General features: G+C 43.6%; 1 protein-coding gene across 5 annotated transcripts in view; it reads left to right on the top strand.

Annotated features, from left to right (window-relative positions):
* Ift88 (intraflagellar transport 88) overlaps nt 1–20,674 on the top strand; it is a 108,251-nt gene that overhangs the window by 72,967 nt on the left and 14,610 nt on the right. For 2 of the 5 annotated variants that reach the window (XM_038310436.1, XM_038310435.1), the window contains exons 23-24: nt 6,772–6,878; nt 17,932–17,998. In XM_038310436.1, the coding sequence (XP_038166364.1) occupies nt 6,772–6,878; nt 17,932–17,998 (174 nt within the window). Of the gene's footprint in view, nt 1–6,771; nt 6,879–8,328; nt 8,622–9,445; nt 10,730–13,979; nt 14,239–17,931; nt 17,999–20,674 lie in introns of those variants that run through there. The other 3 variants (XM_038310437.1, XM_038310439.1, XM_038310438.1) reach the window with 3 other exon arrangements.

Below are 20,674 nucleotides of genomic sequence, written 5' to 3'. Positions count from 1 at the left end.
TAATGTATGTTTGTTTTCTTCTGTTAGAATATGTATTACAAATCATTTTTAACTGGGTATTTATTAGCTTAATGCTAATTGCTCATTCCCTACACATTTGCAGAACTTTTACCAACTATTCCTATGTGCTGGAGACACAAGAGTTTATGTTAAATATTTATTTCTGAGACTCTCTAGTAATCATGTCACTGATACAGTATAATAAGTGATCTTGTTTTAAATGTTAAAAGTGGTGTGAAAGTACAGAGTTCTTAAATCTGCCAGGAGGAGACAGCTGCCGGAGTGAATGGCACTGAATGTGGCCCAGGAGGGAGGTAGCCCAGCTTTGCCAGCCAGGAAGACAAAACAGGGTGTCCAGGCAGTAGAGCAGCATCAGAAAGACCGGGAATGCAGGGACACATTCTATTTCAAATAAAGCTATTCTGAAAAAAAAAAAAAAAAAATATATATATATATATATATATATATATATATATCAGGTAGAACATACGTTTTCTTACACAGAGACAAAAAAAAATGCTGTCTAAAAATCATGACCCTGCCAGGACAAAGATATAATTTACTTTTAGAAAAGTTTTACAACTTATCATTTTAGACAAAAACTAAGACACTGACCAAGGACCAGAGGCATCAGGGAGGGAGGAGGGTGTTGACCATAGCTGAGAGCAGGAGTAGTGGCTGAGAGTGTGTGGAGGAGTGACGGGCTTCCAGATCCCCGGAATCTAGGCAGAATGTGACGAGGCTACCGGGAATGTGAGATAGAGACTAAAGGATATTAGCAGTGGGAGGTGGCTCAGTGGGTAGGAGAGCGTGGCTGCTCCTCTAGCATCCACATGGTGGCTCACAACTTTCTGTATCCAAGGACTCTGATGCCTCCATGGGAACCAATCGTGCCTGTAGTAAATAGACAAACATGGCAGGAAAACACCCATACACATCAAATAATAATATTTTAAAAAATATATTTAACAGAGTCAGAGCTGGGGAGATGACTCAGTAAAATGCCTTCCAAACAAGCATAAGATCCTGAGTTTGGATCCTTACCACCCATGTAAGAAGCCTAACATGGGGGCACAAGCCTGTAACCCCAGGGCTGGTGCAGCAGATATAGGAGGATCTCTGGAGCTTGCCGGCCATCCAGTCTAGCCAAATCAACAGGTTCCAGGTCCACTGAAGGACCCTCTCTCAAATATAAGGTGGTGATCAATTGAGGAAGATACCTGGCACCCACATTAATGCATGTACACCCATACACACATGAATGTGTACACATGCATACATCACGCCTGGCACCCACATAAATATACATATACCCAAACACACATGAACATGTACACATGTGTGCATCACATCTGATACCCACATAAATACATATACACCTATACACACATGAACATGTACACATGCATGCATCACATCTGGTACCCACATAAATACACATACACTTATGAACATGTGGACATGCATACATCACATCTGGTACCCACATAAATACATATACACCCATACACACATGAACATGTACACATGCATACACCACATGCACATACTCAAACAAGATATTTAACAGTCAAAATGAGTAATTGTGAAAGTAGGCAAAAGAGAAGCATAACTTAAGTATTTATGTAGAGGAACGTAGGAGGAAGAGTTGGGGTGGTGATGTCAGCGTGGGGCAGGTGTTTTGGGTCTTGTGATGTGGTTGAGCTATCCAAGCTCCTCTAACAAAGTCACCGTGATACGTAGAGGCGACTGTGGTAAACACTGAGGAGAGAGTGAGAAACTAGCTTTAAATTATTAAGATGCAGCCTGACTGAGGTTGATAAATGGGTGCGACATCTCAGGAGAGATCATAAATTAATAGTCCAAGAGTGGACCTGCAGAACACCAACATTCAAGTGGAGTAGAGGATGCGTAGGGGATTGAGAAAGGAGGTCTGGAGAGCAAACAAGAATAGAGCCCCCAAAGCCAAGGGAGAGGAACTTCAGGAAGACACTATGACTTGTGGCACTTGGGGTTGGGACTGTCACTCAGTGGCAGTGCTTGCATGATACTCCGATGCTCCAGATTTCATATGCAGCACTGAGAAAAAAATCATAGAAGATACCAACCAAAAGCCACTGACCCTGGAAAGTCATTGGGGAAGTAGAGGCAGAAACAGAAGAGCAGCAGGTTGAAATATGCGGTGGGCGGGTTGGAGAGATGGCTCAGAGGTTAAGAGCATTGCCTGCTCTTCCAAAGGTCCTGAGTTCAATTCCCAGCAAACACATGGTGGCTCACAACCATCTGTAGTGGGGTCTGGTGCCCTCTTCTGGCCTGCAGGCATACACACAGACAGAATATTGTATACATAATAAATAAATAAATTTTTTTTTAAAAAAAAAGAAATATGCAGTAGGCATGAGGAGTGGTCTAGGATGCTTCTCTAAGGATGGAAGAGGTGGCTGTTTGTCGGCTGCAGGGAGCAGTGTAGTAGAAAAGAAGAAATTAGAGATGTGCCAGGGAGCACAGCAATGAAAAACGACATCTGTGGGAATGGAGTCAACCATAGAGAGTGGGCGGGGTAATTCTGAAAAGTACTGGAGCCCTGCTTATAGAAGAGAGGACTTAACCAACTGCTGTCATATGAGGTCGCTTGTTCATTCCAGCCCGGCAGTTCAGACCCGAAATAACCACACAGAAACTGTATTATTTAAAACACTGCTTGGCCCATTAGCTCTAGCTGCTTATTGGCTAACACTTATATCTTAATCTAACCCATTGCTAGTAATCTGTGTATCGCCATGTGACTGTGACTTACCAGGTAAAGTTCCCAGCATCTGTCTCCAGCTACATAGCTTCTCTCTGACCCCACTCCTCTTTCTCCCAGCACTCAGTTTAGTTTTCCCTGCCTAGCTCTGTTCTACCCTATCAGGCCAAGCCAGTTTCTTTATTCATTAACCAATAAAAGCAACACATAGACAGAAGGAAGAATTCAATTCAATTCAAACGAGAATTACAGTTACTATATTTATATCTACTTTATCTTTTATTACCAGTAAGTAAAGCTATATTATTACTATCTACTCTTCAACTCCATCAAAGACTCCAGAAGGATATAATATTACCTAAGTAAACAAGAAGTGCTTTGTAAGCAACTTCCAAAACTCTAGAATTGACAGAGACATCTTGTTGTCTGGACAGTCACCCAAAGTTCTTCTGTAACATTGGGGCATCCATCTTCAGCCTACTGATCCATAGTATCCAGCAGACTTTTTCATGAAGCAGGAAATTTCAAAGACAGTTCCACCTATATTGGCAGTTTGCCAGTCACTTTCTTCTGGTGGTATACACTTTTAATCCCAATACTTGGGAGACAGAGGCAAGTGGATATCTGTGAATTAAAAGCCAACCAGGTCTACAGAGTGAGTTCCAGAACAGCCAGAGTAGTTACGCAGAGAAGCTCTGTCTTGAAAAACAAAAGGCAAAAAGAGAAAAGAAAAGAAATTAATTTTTAACCTCTAGCTAACGATTATAAAGTATAATTTTAATGGTAGTTATGGTAAGGGGAGACGTATGCTCTATACCTCCTTACTCTAAGGCTGTCAGGAAGTATGGGTGAAGCCTGGCAGGATGGTAGGTGCCTGCAGGTAGGTGCCTGCAGCCCAGCAGTTCTAGAGGAAGCGAGACAAACAGCCTGGCAGCATAGTGAGAGCAAGAGGGAGAATGTAACCCTGGGTCGTGGTAGACAGAAGCAGTGCAGAGCCAGCACACCTACTGTGTGTGCAGTACTCCGCCCTATACAGAGGAACATGGTAACTCAGAAACTGACGTGCCTGGGAGCCAGTCCAGGCTCCCTGGAAGCTGGAACTGAGCTAGCTATCAGGAGCCTCTGAGTGATCAGAAGTTCAGATTTGTGGGGTTTTCTGCTTTGTAGTTTATCACAAGGAAATTGGTATATTTTGGAACTACTTTTTCAATTAAATAAACACAATTTCAGCACATTATGGCTATTTTTAGGTATTAGAAATTTATTTTGAGGGGTTAAAAATATAATTTAGTTTGTAGAGAACTTGCCCAGAAACGAAGGAGCCCTAACTTTGATCCCCAGCATTGCTGAAGCTGGGTATGGTGTTGCTTGTCTGGGAGGCAGAGACAGAAGGGTAAGAAGTCATAGGCTAGCCCAGCTACATAATGAGTTGTGGGCCACTCTGGGCCACATGCATGACTCCCTGCCTTTAAAAGAAACAAAACAAAAAAACTAGTGGGTTATTTTTCTTTTCATTTATTCTTTTCTCATACAGTATATCCCAGCCACAGCCTGTCCTCCAGCTCCTCCCAGTCCCATGCACACATCCCCTATCCCTCAGATCCACTGCTCCTCCATTTCCTTTCAGAAAAGAGCAGGCCTCCCAGGGACGTCAACCAAAAATGGCATAACAAGACACAAAAAGATTAGGCACACACTGTCATAGCAAGGCTTGACAAGGCCACCAATAGGAGGAAAAGTTCCCAAGGACAGGCAAAAAGAGTCAGAGACAACCTCACTGTTAGGAGTCCACAAAAACCCCAAGTAAAACAACCTCAGCCTGTCTGCCGAGGACCTGGTGCAGACCTCTGCAGGCTCCTCTGTGGTGGTCTCTTCTGTCTCTATGAGTCCCCATGGGTCCTGCCTAGTTGATTCTGTGAGCCATATTCTCCTAGTGTTCTTGACCCCTCTGGGCCTTATAATTCTTCCTACCCCTCTTCCTTGGGGTTCTCTGAGCTCCTAAGGTTTGGCTATGGTGTCTACATCATCAGCTGATGGCAGTATCCCATCACCTGCCAGACGAAGCCTCTCTGATGACAATTGTGCTGGGCACCGATCTATGAGTACAGCAGAATACCGTTAGGAATCATTTCATTGACTTGTTTCTTTTGTTAATCATGTTTGGTTCTACCCTAGGTCTTTGAGCCATCCAGCTCCAGTTCCTGGCCATCCAGGAAGTGAGGGCATGGGCTCCTTCTGATGGTTTGGGCTTCAAGTTAGACCAGTCATTGCTTGGCCACTCCCACAAGCTCTGAACCGCCTTTGCCCCAGCACAGCTTACAGGCAGGACAGATACGGGACAAAAGCTTTGTGGCTGGGTTGGTGTCCCAATCCCACCACTGGATGTGTTGCCTGGTTACAGAAGATGGCCTCTTCAGGCCCTGTATCCTCCTTCACTAGGAGTCCTCGCTAGGAAGTTCCAGGAAGTTTCCACTGCACTAGGTTTCCACATTGCCTCCCATTCCAGTTGTCTTGCCTGTACTCTCTCTCCCCATCCCTCCAAAACTAGCTTTTAAATTAGCTTTTACTTATTGTCTTGATAACTGACAAGAGAGTACAAAGAAATATCTAAAATGTTTAGCACTGTCTGAGGGTAGAGGAGAAATGATTAACTTTCATCTTTTCTTTGTACCTGCACTTAACTTACAAATGCTCTACCATAGTCTGCATTGCTCTTGTATTGATAGAAACTAAATCTTCTGAACTGGCACAAAAGCGGTACAAAGCAACGAGACAACAAACGGCAGATGCCTTATTCATCACGTTCTCAGTGATCAGAGAGAAATCACTTGGTTTCCTTTTCATTTTTTGCTTCTTAAAACTTTGTTCTTTTGAGATGGGGCTCACTCTTAGTCCAGGCTGGCCTGGACTGTGGCATTCCTCCTGCCTCAGCTTTTCAATTCTGGGATTACGGCTCTAAATCATCACACCTTTGCTAATTTTATCAATGCAATCTTATATCCAAAAGCAAACTCTAATATACATACCAATAATAAAGAAGGCTTGGTGGCTTGTGCCTGTAGTCTCAGCTCTGTGGAGGAAAAGCCAAAAGATCACCCTCGGCTACCTAGCAAGTTTGAAGCCAACCTAGGATACATGAGACCTTGTCTCTAAAGAAACTAATCATTTGTGTAAACCCAACTAAATATGTTGAGTGAGATGTATAAGTGATGGGAGGATTTTCTTGCTGTTTTATGATGTGATGATCATACACACAGAAGTTCCAGGAGCGGAAGTGTGGGGTGGGTGGGAAGAGCACAGGCAGAGGCAAAGTGTGGGACTCTTCCAGGTCCTCGTCTGGGTGTCAGCTCAGAGGTGTGCACATCCACCCTCTCTTGTAATTGTCTTATACATATTTGATGTTGACTTCAAGCCCAACTATAAAGTGTGTTTCTTTAATGTGAATAATATTGATTAAAACAATGAATTTACCAGCAGTAAAAAGAACATTTACTGGTAATATCTTCCTCCTCCTTCTCTGTACACTCTACATTTTGTAGCCAAGTCTCCCTTAGGAATCTTTGTGTGTGTATCTGTCATTGGCACATTAACAAACGTTGCAGCCCTGAGTTGTCATCCTTGTGCTGTGCCCTTTCTGTGGTCTGATGGCATGACAGGGCAGGTCACCTACAAGGAAGTTGGTTCTCCCAGGTCTAGAGATTGCAAGGTGTAATGAGTTTGGGTTGGGTGGGGAGGTGAGACAAACTCTCACTATATAATAACTCTGGCCATTCTGGAACTCACTCTATAGACCAGGCTGGCCTCGAACTCACAGAGATCTGCCTGCCTCTGCCTCCCCAGTGCTGGAGTTAAAGGCGTGCAGCACCACCGCCCGACTATAATTACGTTTTAAGAGAAAACAAAGTGCTGTCAGCATCCAGCCTCTGCCAAATGTCAGGCTTGCTCTATTGGATTGAAACTGCTCTGTGCATCTTTCCTTTCCTAAATATTTTTTGTTTTGTTTTTGTTTTTGTTTTTTAATTTAGGCTTACGTTTCTTAGTTCGTCTCTGCACAGATATCGGATTAAAAGAAGTTCAAGAATATGCCACAAAACTCAAGCGGTTGGAAAAAATGAAAGAAATGAGGGAACAGGTATCTCATGTGGGCCGGAAGCTATTGTCTGTTAATTTTCACAGTGTCAGCCTGCTGTAGCTGAAATGCACGGGATAGGAGCCTGCATCACAGCAGAGCTGGAATTTCACTCAACAGTAGCAAAAAATGAAATTTTCTGGAAAATGAATTGAAGAATGATTCATAAAAACTCAGAGAGAGAAATTAAAGTTTAACCAGAAAGTCAGAAAAGCAAAGCAGCCAGCCACTGGCTCTTACCTCAACCTCAGTCCGAAATGGCCATCCTGCCTCCAGGAATCTCAGAATGAGACTGAGCCTGAGAACTGTCTCCTCCCGTTTTATGTTCCTCTCTAGTGCTGGGATTAAAGGCATGCACTGCCTAGTTTCTATGGCAACTAGTATGGCTACTAGGATTAAAGGTGTGAGTAACCACTGTCTGGTCTGTAAGGCTTATCAGTGGAGTTTACTCTCTGATCTTCAGGCAAACTTTATTACAAATCAAATAGCGCTACAGTGAACAGATCTGGAAAGTACAAATGTTAAGTGAGGCGACTTAAACTCTGTTCTCTTTCATGTGTGCATCCCAACTCTGTGCGTGCGTGCGTGCGTGCGTGCGTGTGTGTGTGTGTGTGTGTCGCCGAAAACCTAGAAAGGAGACCAAGAGAGGGTAAAAATAGGTAATGAGGAAGGATGGGGATAGGCATAAGACACATTAAACTTGAAAGAGAAAAGAGTTGGGGTGAGGGGCACAAGAGAGAACCAAGGGCGGTAGGGGGTGGAAGAGTTGGTGAGGAGACTCTACTAAAACCCATTCTGTTCAAAATGCTGTGATGATATCTGTACTGTGAATGCCAGTTTTCACAACAAAAAAGAAATATGTTAGAAGTCAATACAGAACTAACTTTACTTGTCAATACTAAAATCTGAGAATGGTGTGAACATTTGCAGGCACTTGAGCAGCATTTCCAGTGTAGCCATTGCGTTTTTACTGTTTAGATGATAGTCCTAGAAAATAAAGTAATGCTGGGCAGTGGTGGTGCACGCTTTTAATCCCAGCACTTGGGAGGCAGAGGTAGGCGGATCTCTGTGAGTTCCAGGCCAGCCTGGTCTACAGAGCGAGTTCCAGGACAGCCTCTAAAGCTACAGAGAAAACCTGTCTCAAAAAAATAAAATAAAATAAAAATTAAAAAAATAAAGTAATGATAAAACGAAGAACAGTATTTGAAGCAGAGTTGAAGAGCTGGGGCTGCATCTCATGATAGCTCACTTTCTTAGTGAGCATGCACAGGACCTGGGTTCAGTTCCTAGCATGGCAGGAAGAGGCAGAATTGAACTGCTTTTTCCACTCTATTGTAATGGAAATATCACCGAAATTATCTAAGTAGGGCAGCTTCTAAGATAGGACTCCAGATGGCTTCTATGGAGTCCTTAGCGGAGAGCTACTGATAGATGAATAATTTCGATTTTCCAGGGGAGGAAGTAACTGAGAGATTGTTTGTCACTTGCTGTGGCATCGGGGATTTGCTCCCGAGGTGTCCCTGTGGCAGAACACAGTGCAGAGAAGCCATTGTCGGCGCGTTTCTGCAGCAGATGGATAGCAGGTTCCCACTTGCACTACCTCCCCCACACCTGAGCCTAGAGCGTCTAGCATGTACGTGAGTTGTGAATATTTCCTGTTACCAAGAAAACATATGTTCTTAAAGCTAATATTGATATATTGAAATTAAAACTCTCTTTTTGTTTCTTTGTTGTTTTGAGACAAGATCTCACTATGTAGCCCTGATTGTCCTGGAACTCGCTCTGTAGGCCAGGCTGCCTTGAACTCACAGAGATCCTCCTGCCTCTACCTCCCTAGTGCTGGGATTAAAGGCAAGCACCACAACATCCAGCTAGAAATAAAATTCTAGACGAGGCTTAGTGTAGCGATAATGACTTTTATGCAGTTATCCTGGCTGTAGAGAGGATCTAATTCTCACATGCTTGCAGAATGTGGCTGGCTGTCTTCACTTCTCAGATGTGATCTAATATCCTGTAAAAATATTATGAGCAAACTAGTTTTACTTTAAAAGTCCTATAAAACATCAAGTTGATGTTTATTTGCCAAGCTGGGCTACACCATTAAAATGTGCTGTAATAGCCAGTCTGTGCACTGTAGCAAACGCTAATGAAATAACGCGTGAGGCTTGTGACACATGCACTGCCACAAGGAGAAGGTCAGGTGACTACAACTGTAATTATGTATTTAATAGGAGTTGAAAAGTATGTATGAAGCAAAATGAAGCACATTTTGGAATTGAATTCATTGTTGGGGCTCCTCATACAGAACCATGGGAGCGTGTGCAAAGATGAGTCTCTTACTGAACAAGCATGCCTGAATTCTGAGTCTTTACAGTCTACAGTGAGCCCAAGCTTCTACAGATAGTCACTTCTGCGCCTGCGGCCCTGGTCTTGGTTTCCTAGATTCCAAGAAGAATTCTGTCTCCGCCCTCAAAAGTAGCCTCTTGGCTTCATGGCACTTGTGGGTAGTTCATAAGCAACTTTTGTTTTGTTTTGGAGACAGGGTCTCACTATGTAACCCATCCTTACAGGTTACATAGACCTCTCTGTGCAGCTCAAGTTGGCCTCAAACTAATGGCAATCCTTTTTCCTCAGCCTGCTGGAATTATAGGTATGTACCGCTGCACCAAGGCCACAATGGCTTAACTTTAATGTGAGCGTAAGCTTTAAGAAACATGGATTGTGGGCTGGAGAGATGGCTCAGTGGTTAAGAGCACCAGCTGCTCTTCCAGAGGTCCTGAGTTCAATTCCCAGCTACCACATGGTGGCTCATGACTCTCTATAGTGGGATCCTGATCTGGCATGTAGGTGTACATGCAGATAGAGCACTCATATACATAAATAAATAAACCTTTAAAAAAAGAAACATTGATTACAAAAAATTTCTGAGCAATGCAATTTAGGGATTAAGTATACTTAGAGTTTCCTTTTCTCGCAATATTTTCAGTTCGCCACTAAAAAAATCCCATCTTAACTTTGAGCTGAGTTGGGTCAGTGTGGTTGCTGTTCATTCTTCATTTCTGTGGGAGTCACTTTTGCCTCTGCTCTGTCTCCCTTGGCCCTTGTATCTTCTCTTGCCCTCTTTTGCCTTATTACAGTCTCTATAGTAGTGGGACCCTTCTTAAAATCTGGATGACCTCTTTAGACTGATATTCCAGGAACTAAAGGACATTACTGAATTTAAATGACTAGAGTAACTTCACTGGACCCACTCTTCCTTCTTGTTCCTGCTCAGCCTTTTCGTTTCTCTGTATCAGAATGTTTATATGTTCATTAAGGAGCACAGACCTGAAGCTGTTTCATATTCATTGTACTTTGAAGAAATAAAGCTACCTTCTTATGGCGAAAAGAATGGTTTCTTCTGAGGATCCATCCTAATGGGGATTAGACTAGGATTTGGCAAGCCTTGTTGTCATTGGGAAAGTGCAATAAATCATGGAAACTGTACATCAGAGGAACAAACTGTTTGTCAGGGACCCTCAGGGATTAGAGAAATCTTTTTAACAATTGATATCTTTCTCTGCCGCTAATTCTTATTCCTGGATGGCTCCCTCAGACTCTTCTGTGTCTGTCTCACCTATCACCACGTCAACAGCTCTGCCCACTCAGGGCCTCAGATGCTGCATCACTAGGGTCAGGGTAACCTGTGACGCCGACTGTCACGTAGACATGTTCTGTCACTACAGCTTTCCCTAAATGGTTCATACTCTACCTCAGTCTTCAGTTTCCTCAGAACCTTTGACTTCTACAGACTCTGTGCTCCCTGTTTTTCTTTTCTCCCGTCCACCCATGATTCTTTTTGCATAAGAGCATTGTTTTTGGCCCATGCCTTTAATCCCAGCACTCTGGAGGCAGAGGCAGGCGGATCTCTGTGAGTCTGAGGCCAGCCTGGTCTCCATAGCGAGTGCCAGGACAGCCAGGACTACACAAAGAAACCCTGTCTCAAAAACATAAAAAAAAAGGAAATAAGAAAAGACAAAAAAGGAAGAAAGAAAAAAGAAAAAACTGTTTTCTTTGTTCTTCAGTGTTTCTTTTTGCATCATGCATCAAAGAAACATTTTCTGGGTGGTCTCTTACTTAAGTTTGAGTTATCCGCATGGAGTGGAGAGGAGCAAGGTCAGAGATAGGTCGAAGGAATCGGAAGGGCTGAAAGAGGAAGGGTGGACACATGGGAAAGCAGCTTCTCGAATAATTGGTGTGGGTCCCACCTCAGTTGGTCGGTCTTAGATTGTGAGCCTATGGGGAAGGTCTCTGTTTCCTGGTTTCTACAAGGAAAAAAAACATTATTAGTTATGGGAGAAAATATAATAAACTTCTGAATTAAGGATGTTCTCTTCTAAAGTTGAAGCTTTATCTGTGTGTTTCTTGTTTACAATCCTTAGGGTTTTTTTCTTCTGTAATTAAATTTTCTTCAGAGACATCATTGTTGATACCTATATAGGTATATTTTAATTTATTGAAACATTTCCACATTTCTGGGCTCTCCTGTGTCTTTTTTTAATACAGTTTTCTATGACCAGTCAGATTTTCAGGGTTTTGTTTGTTTATTTGTTTTGTTTTTGCTGTATTTCTTGGCCCCTATAATTTTATTTGTGAGCTCTTCCTGCAGGAGAAGTTGACCAGAGACACTCTGTGCAATGGCCATGTGACTGAATTCAAGACACTTTTACCACAGCTGGCTTTTGCCCGGGACTGCTGGAGAATCCAGAACTAACTAACCCTGTGATCAGAAAGGGAGAGGGACGCGGGGTTGGCAACAGGAGAGTCAGAGCAAAGAGCTTGGGTGGCCCTAGCCATCTTCTCCATGTTCCCAGCAGCAGCTCTCCTTCTGTTAACGTTAGTACATTGACTGCACTAGACAGCGATGGTAACCATGGGGACTGGGTGTAGCTCGAGCTGAAGTACCTGCTGAGTGTGTGGGAGGCCTGGATTCCATCCCCAGCCCTGCAGATGAAAACAACAGCTTGTGTTTATGGAGTGCATTTTAGAGGCCGGCACTGTCTGAGCACTCGGCTTATTAACTAATTCAACTGCTCTCACTGATACAGTGATACTGGAGAAAGGTCACTGTACATTTCCTGAATGAGGAAGCTCAGACCCACTGACCACAGAGCTTGGACCAAGTCCTGTGCTCTAGCTTGATCTTTCTCACTCTGCTCTCCTCTCCCCATCCACTAAGTGAGATTTTCAAAATAAGAGTGCTATCTCTTTTTCCTATTATTAAAACAATAAATAGGGCGGTGGTGGCGCACGCCTTTAATCCCAGCACTCGGGAGGCAGAGGCAGGCGGATCTCTGTGAGTTCGAGGCCAGCCTGGTCTACAAGAGCTAGCTCCAGGACAGGTTCCAAAGCCACAGAGAAACCCTGTCTCGAAAAAACAAAAAACAAAAAAAACAAAATAAAACAATAAATATTCTTTTATTCAGAGCTGGATCTGGGGACTAATTCTAGCTGCTCAGAAGGCTGAGGCAGGAGGATGACAAATTTATGGCCAACCTGAGCAACTCAACAAGACTGTGTCTCAAATAATTAAAAGAGGATTAGAGGATGGGCGGTGGTGGCGCACCTTTAATCCCAGCACTCGGGAGGCAGAGGCAGGCGGATCTCTGAGTTCGAGGCCAGCCTGGTCTACAAGAGCTAGCTCCAGGACAGCCAAAGCTACACACAGAAAAACCCTGTCTCGAAAAACAAAAAACAAAAAAAGAAAGGAGAGAGAGACAGAGACAGAGAGAGACAGACAGAGAGAGAGAGGAGAGAGAGAGAGAGAGAGAGAGAGAGAGAGAGAGAGAGAGAGAGAGAGAGAGAGAGAAATAGAGCTGGGTGGGTCAGTGTTGAGCACTTCCATGGTGTGTGGGTAGCCCTGTGCTCAGTCCCAGCACCTGGGGAAAGTCAGGCAGATTCCTTTGTAAACAACTCTGGTTTGCTGAGAAAGGATCTCAGAAGTTCCCAAGGTGATCTCACACTTGCATTCCTCCTGCCTCCGTGTTCCAGCTGCCCGCGCTGCAATCATGCCGCTGTGACCCACTCTAAATAGTTTTCATTCAAATAAAATAAAAAGGTGAAAATCATTCATGCCACTTGTAGAGATCGATCAACATGTTATGCTCCTGGGCATTTTTACAAATATATGTAAACATCATAATACATACATTCTTTTTTCTTTTGTTATTTTTTTCAAGGCAGGGTTTTCTGTGTAGCCCTGGCTGTCCTGGAACTCACTGTGTAGACCAGGCATGTCTTGAACTTATAGATACACCTGCCTCTACCTCCCCAGTGCGGGGATTAAAGGTATACATATGTTCTTAAAGGGAGTGACTTTTACAAAAACACTACCTTACAACTTTTAACCTCCACTTAGTCAAATAACACAGGCTCCTGGCAACGCTAGCCAGTGTCTGTAGCTGTCAGGCTTGCTCTTTATTCCATTATATGGCTTTTTCTCAGTTAAGCACTGAGGAACTGAGAACTGTCATTGTCATGGCACCAGTGCCTCCTGTGTCTGCCATCACACTCGGCCCGAAATGAGTGTGACTCTGAATATTTACAAAACCCGCATCTCCCATGTGGCAAGAACATCACATGGTGCTGTTTCACAGCCACTGTTGAGTTCCAGAAATGGACCTGGTCCTGGATGGATCTGGGTTGGGCTGTGGGTCAGATGTCAGTCTAAGAGTGGACCCTGGAGTGCTGCGCAGGCCACCATGGCCAGCCTGACACTGTGAGCCACAGAGCCAACTACAAACTCCCATTTGCATTTACCCTTCATACATAAATTATATTTTTGTGCCTATTTGATTTTCAGTTAATGCTTTCTCCAGACAGCTTCTCCAATTTCAGTGTCTAACTGTACAAATTCTAGATCCACCCCATTATTATCTTAATACACTACCCACCTGACCTTTATTTTCTCATCTCAGAAGTGCCTCGGCTCAGCCCACTCACCCTGCTGACTGCCACGTTTGTGTTATGCCCTGTGACAGGGACTCTTCCCCAGCCTAGCCTAGACTAGCTGTTAGGCAGCTCTCCTGAGTTCCTTCTGTTTTTTTCTTGGCTCTACACTGACAGGGCAAGACCAGCTCCCAGCCAGCTCTGGACTCCCTGGAAGACCTGCAAGAGTCAGCCCCATGGCCTGATGGGATTGCTGTTGTCACGGGTCTGTCCCTGGGGGTTTTCCTCTGCACCCGCTGAGAAAGAATGGTCGCCTAAGATACTGTTGGTCAGACTTCTCCCCATGGTGTCAGCAGTGAACAGCTGACTAAGGCTTCATGGTTCCTATTCTTTGAACCTCAGTGTCATCTTGGTGGTGTCTGTACAAAACCCTTGACATGGCTGTTAACAGTGATTGGCACATTAGATTCCCTTCTGGTTGGATTTGTTGGTTTTTTTTTTTTAATTTTGTAAATGTAATATGTGTGTGAAGAGAGAAAGAGCTATGAAAAGCCACAGAGAGAATGTGAGCTTGCCTGTGTCACAGTGCATGGAAGGTCAGAAGACAGCTTTCAAGAGCTGGTTCGTTGCTTCCGCTGTGTGTTCAGTGATAGAACTCAGGAATCGGGCTTGCACAGCAAGAGTTGTGACCCGCTGAGCCATATCCTATGGCCGTTATTTGTCGGGTTTGAGTGCACGTGGATGTTGAGCTGGAAGTAAGGATGAATACCATTCTACAGACAGGATGTTAGAGGTAACCTTGAGCCAGCAGAGACACGCAGGACATCTCCAAATAGAGGAACTGGAGGGAGACTCAGGCTTCACAGGATGCTCTCACCTCCAGCCCATGCAGCAGCAGGAAACACTTGCCACAGGTGAAGAGGGGAGAGAGTGGAGTTCTGTGGGCATGGGCTGAGATGCTGAGTATATCCTTGATGCCCTGTGGTGACCATCTGCGTGCTTGGTCATTTCCCAGTGTCCTGAGAAGGGGTGAGTCACAGAAGCAGCCGAGGCTTAGGTTTCTCTTGGTGAATGCCAGAGAGATGAGTCAGACAAGGGGTGCCCACGGTGGGCCAGGAGTCCAGATGGGTGGAACGCAGAGATTTAAGTGGTTGTTAGGAAAATAGGGTTCAAACAGGGGCAGAAGGTTGTAGCTGAGGGCAGGGACAGCATGGTGGATAAAATAATTTGGTGGCTGTGAAAGCTCACACCTCCCTAAGTATCCTGTTCCCACCTAGGGCCACCTGAGCAGGACGCAGGAGTTGTCTTCACATTCGATGGGGTGACTCTGAAATTGAATGTTGTGATTTTTTTTTTTTTTTTTTTTTTTTTAGCATTGCTCTTTCTGTGTAGGATTGCTTTGGCTGCTTGGGATCTTTAGTTCTATTCCTAGGTTCTTCAAGGCTTTTATAATGAAGAGATGTTGAACATTGTCAATTGTCAAGCACCTTATCTTCATGTATGCAGGTAATGTGATTTCTGTACTCATGTCTGCTTATGTGCTGGATTACCTTTATTAGTTTGCATCTGCTAGATTGTTCTGCATCCTTGTAATGGAGCCATCTTGTTTATGATGTGTCATCTTCTTAATGTGTTGAGTTTAGTTTTCAAATATTTTATTGATAATTTTTATGCCTATGTTTATTGGTGAAATTGTTTTATAGTGTTCTTAATGTTTTGTTCTGTCTGTACCCAGTTTTGATATTAGGAAAATGTAGATTTGTAGAATGAGTTTGGAATCGTGTTCTTTCTCCTTCTGTTTTATAGAACAATTTAAGGAAGCTCTTCTTTGAATGCATGGTAGAATTTGGCAGTAAATCCATCCAGTCCTGGGCATTGTTGTTAGACTCTTGTTGCATTTTCAATATCATTGCTAATTATAGATCTCTTTAAGTTATTTCTGTCTTCTTGATTTAATTCTGGTAAGTTGTATGTGTCCAGGAATTTATCAATTTCTTCAAATTTTCCAGTCTTTTGAAATGTAGGTTTTCAGTGTATTCTATAATAACCTTTGGATTTCACTGGACTCTGATAACCTTATTTTTTTTTTATTTCTAATGTTATTAATGTGAGTCTTTTTTCTCTTTATTTGGTTTAATTGGCTATAGATTTTCAGTCGTCTTTGTGTTTTTTCAAAGAGCCAACTTTTTAATTTAATTCTGTGCTGCTCTCTTAGTCCCCGTCTCACAAGTTGATTGTATTATTTGTTGTATTATTTGCTGTCATCTAGTGTGTTGGGTGTTTTTCTAAGGTTCATCATTAGGTTGTTTATTTCAGCTTTCTGTAATTAAAAAAAGGATTGCTGTGAGTATGTGCACAATTGGGGGGCATGTATGCCACAGTACGCCTGTGGAAGCCAGGGGGCCATTCTGTAGAACTGGTTCTCTTCTTCTACCTTAGAGTGAAGCCGGGGATCAAGTTCAGGCCATGAGACTTGCTGGGCAGTACTTTCACCCACCGAGCTTCCCACTGGCCTTTGATGTCTCCTGTGCATACTCAGCCATAAACTTTCCTCCTAGAACTGCCTTAGCCATATTTGACAGGTTCTGATGAAGAGCGATTTCATTTGATCTAGGAATGTTTAAATTTCCCCTGATTTCTTCAACAACCTGCTGATCACTCAAAGTCTATTGTTCAGTCTCCAACTCTTTGTGTGTTTTCTGTTTCTTTCTGCTGTTGACTTATAGTTTTATTTAATTGTTAACTGGCAAGACGTTAACAGTTAACATTATTTTATTGTTTGTTGCTGTTAAGTCTTGCTTTGTAACCTAGAATGTAACCTATTTTAGAGACTGTCCCATGGACTGCTGAGGAGAATATATATCCCATATCCATTGGATGGAATATTCTGTAGATATGTGAAGTCTATTCAATCTGTAGTGTAGTTGAACTCTGCAGTTTATTGGTTTTTAGCTTGCATCCAAGCTGAAACTCTGAGAGAAGAACGGAGTGCTGAAATCAGTTATTAGTGCTTCATTTATGAAACCAGGAGCTCCAATATTCATTGCTCATATATTTACAGTTATTATATTTGTTTGATGAATTGTTGGATTGGCCACTAACACATTATATGCATGTATGAATATTAAATAAAGTACTTAAAAACACCATTAGCCAGGCGGTGGTGGCACACACCTTTAATCCCAGCACTTGGGAGGCAGAGGCAGGCGGATCTCTGTGAGTTCAAGGCCAGCCTGGTCTACAAAGTGAGTTTAAAGACAGGCTCCAAGGCTTCAGAGAAACCCTGTCTTGAAAAACAAAACAAAGCCTCCAACAGCACTTTCTTGATGAAAAGATTCAGGGCATAATAATAGTTTGAAAGAAAAAGTGGAAGAGGAGAAAAACATGTACCAAAGGCCATTTCCTACCCCATCCCTAATCTGTAACAATTAACCCAGTCCATTTGAGGGTTCAAACAAAACAAAACAAAACAAAAAACCCAAAGCATCCTGGCTTTTGACATTAAACTTCTAAAATAAAAGCATTACTAAAAATCTCACACATGCTTACGGTTTGGCCGACAGTTACTTTCCTGGATACTCAGAAGTATTTCAGTAGGCATCTCTAGACTGTGATGGGCTCATGTGTGAGCAAGCAAGTGTGCATGTGTGTGTTGGTGGTGCGTGTGTGCACACTCATGGAGGCCAGAGGTCGATGCTTGGCTGTGCAAAGGTTGTTGTTGAGTAAAAATGCCATTTATGTTCTCTGCAGATCCAGGCGGCAGGGTGTGTGTGTGTGGGGGGAGGCGGGGGGTCATCAGACCTTACTTTCAAAAGAATTCTGTCCAGCCAGGCATAATGACATTTGCATTTAGTCTCAGTAAAGGCAGGCAGATCCATATGAGTTCAAGGATAGCCTGGTCTAGAGAGTGTATTCCAGGTCAGCCAAAGCTACACAGTAAAACGCTGTCTTGAAAAAAACAAATAAAATAAAATAAAAAGATTCTGTCCTTTTTTCTGTTGACTCAGCTCTTGGATGGTGATGCATTTGTCCTGAGGGTCACGTGGTGATGCTAGTTTTACATCACTCTTGCTATGTGTGGTTCTGAAGGGATGTCACTCATTCTTCTCTCCTTGTCCTGTTGCTTTAGCGCATAAAATCTGGCAGAGACAGTGGTGGAGGCTCCCGTAGCAAACGAGAGGGGAGCGCTGGCAGTGGTGAGTATCTTCCATGCTCTAGAACGCTGGATTTCACAGAGACATTGAGATCATCCGGGAGGGGTCTCTGTATGTTTTATGTTCTTTGTCTGTTTATTTATGTACACAGTGAAACCTCACCTATTCTAACCTGGCAAGTGGTTGTTCTGATAGATACATGTTTGTAAATGTTGTCATATTTTAGTTCTTAATTTACATGCCTGTTTCTGCCCATTGATTAGTCAAGTTCAAGTTGGAGAATAGCATAGATGAGCATATGAATGAGGGTTGACTGTTAAGATTTCAAAATTCCAGCTGGGCAGTGGTGGTGCACGCCTTTAATCCCAGCACTCAGGAGGTAGAGGCAGGAGGATCTCTGTGAGTTCGAGACCAGCCTGGTCTACAAGAGCTAGTTTCAGGTCAGGCTCCAAAGCTACAGAGAAATCCTATCTCAAAAAACCAAAAAAAAAAAAAAAACATCAAAATTCCTTCATAAAGAACTCAGCATGAGGGCTGGAGAGATGGCTCAGTGGTTAAGAGCATTGCCTGCTCTTCCAAAGGTCCTGAGTTCAATTCCCAGCAACCACATGGTGGCTCACAACCACCTGTAATGAGGTCTGGTGCCTTCTTCTGGCCTGCAGGCATCTACATAGACAGAATATTGTGTACATAATAAATAAATAAATATTAAAAAAAAAAAAAAAAGAACTCAGCATGAGAAGCAGTGTGGCCCTGGGGATGCTGACAGCCCAGATCTCTAGTCCAACCTCAGCGGTGGTGCCGTTCTAACAAGGGATGTGTGTCATGTCCTGTCTTGATCTTGACAGCATACTTCTGCTTGTGAGCCAGCCTTTAATACTTTACATGCTCTTGAAGTTCTTGACATGTTTTAAATTCCTTGATTTTGGTTCCTTATGGCATCATTTGTTAACAAAGTATTATAGTACATTTTTTTATTTTTTTCTCAGCTTCTGTCAGGTAGTGGTAGTGACAGTAGAAATTGTAATAGATTTAAAGAAGCTAATTTTTAAAGAAATATAAATGTTACATTTCCCTCCATCCTCTCATCCCCACACTCCGCCCTGCTCTGGCTGACAAACCAGCAGTGTGGCCTGTAGTGTCCTAATGAAGGCGTTTGGGGAGGAGTAGGATGCGGTCCCCGCTGGTGAGGCGGTTTCCATCTAGTTAGAAAGACATGGCTTCAGTGCCACTGCCAGGCCTGCTTGGGTAGAAACGCATGTGGGTTGCTGTTTTCCTGTGGACAGAAAACTGCAGTTGAGACAAAGAGTCCACCATGAATCCAGAGCTCTGTTTTGCTAACTGTGTTTAGGCAGTTGTATTCACTGGTGACATATAGTTCTAGCTTGGCTCCTCAAGAGCCAAACCATCCTCCCCAGATAAACCTCTACCTCCTGGCCTGTTCCTCCTTAGGCCACAGGAGTCCTGACACACAGTTTGAGAAGTGAGGAGGAGGGTTGGTGTTGAGCCTAAGAGGCAGGATGGAGCATCAAAGGCAGTTTGCTCTGTCGAGGAGCAGTGTCCCCTCTCAGCACCCCATAGTCCTGATGGGCACTAGCGTCTTCTTACCGTCCCTGTCTCCCAGGCACCTCCCAACTCCTACTTCATAGAATCTACTTGACCTTCTGTTAGACTAAGCTGAGTCTTGAGTCTGCAAGTCTAGACCACCACTCTTTCGTTAGCTGGAGGCAGCTATACAGCCCATGCCCCCTCCCCGTTCACAAGTTCTGAGCTGAGTAGGTTGTGAACCCAGAAGTTAGACATTAACCATGTCTCCTGAAAGCCATGTGTGACACCACACAGTCAAGCATCATGTTCTCAACCCAGTGTCACATATGAATAGCCCCACTAAAGAGAAGAAGGCCTCTAACCATGTTTTATATCCAAGAAGTTCACATATGGCCACCTGGAAACCTTTGAAGTATAGGTCAGAGATTGAAAATCTGTGTCAAAAAATGGTATTAGCCGAGTACTAGGTAGCAAGCATCGTGCACACATTCAAAGAAACTCCTGAGCCAGGCCAGGTGGTTCCCACCTGTGAACTCAGCCCTGGGGGCTAAGGCAGGAGAATCTGGAGTTCTAGGCCAGCTAGAACTACAAACCAAGACACTATCATCCCCACCTTCCCCTCAAAAGAAGAAACTTAGAAGGTTCCCCAGATCAAACTGATAGTGCTTGTTCATAGAAACGAGAAGATATGTGACCTGGGCTCTTTTAAAACTGAGTATCCTGTTCATAGCTGACCTTTAGGAAAGAAGTCATCATGCATTAAAGTCCTGGGACCACCCTGGGTGAGATGGCCCCACCTGTAAGCCTAGTGCTTGGGAGGCTGACACAGGAGGATCATACCACAAACCTGAAGCCAGCCTCTGCTAAACAGTGGCTTGGTTCCAGGTCTGCCTGGGCTACAGAACGAGACCCTGTCTCAAAAAACCAAACAAGAGGGTGGGCAGGGCAGGGGAGAGAAAGAGAAAAGAAAAAATTCAAGTAGATCTGAGGACAACACCTCTGCAAACCTTGAGTTTTCAGAATAAAGACAGGCCTGTTCCTGATGCCTGTCACCCTACACTCCGTTTTCAGGGCTGCTTGTTAATCTGGAAGCCTCAGCCTCCTGGGTTTCCACTCTGAAAAGCCTGCCTTGGATCTGTAAAGGATGCTGCAGCAGAGGGAGAGCTGGGG

Source organism: Arvicola amphibius, chromosome 13 (assembly GCF_903992535.2).
Source record: "Arvicola amphibius chromosome 13, mArvAmp1.2, whole genome shotgun sequence".
Lineage (NCBI taxonomy): Eukaryota > Metazoa > Chordata > Mammalia > Rodentia > Cricetidae > Arvicola > Arvicola amphibius.
Note: the sequence above shows the minus strand (reverse complement) of the source record. Positions and strands in the feature narration are given on the sequence as shown.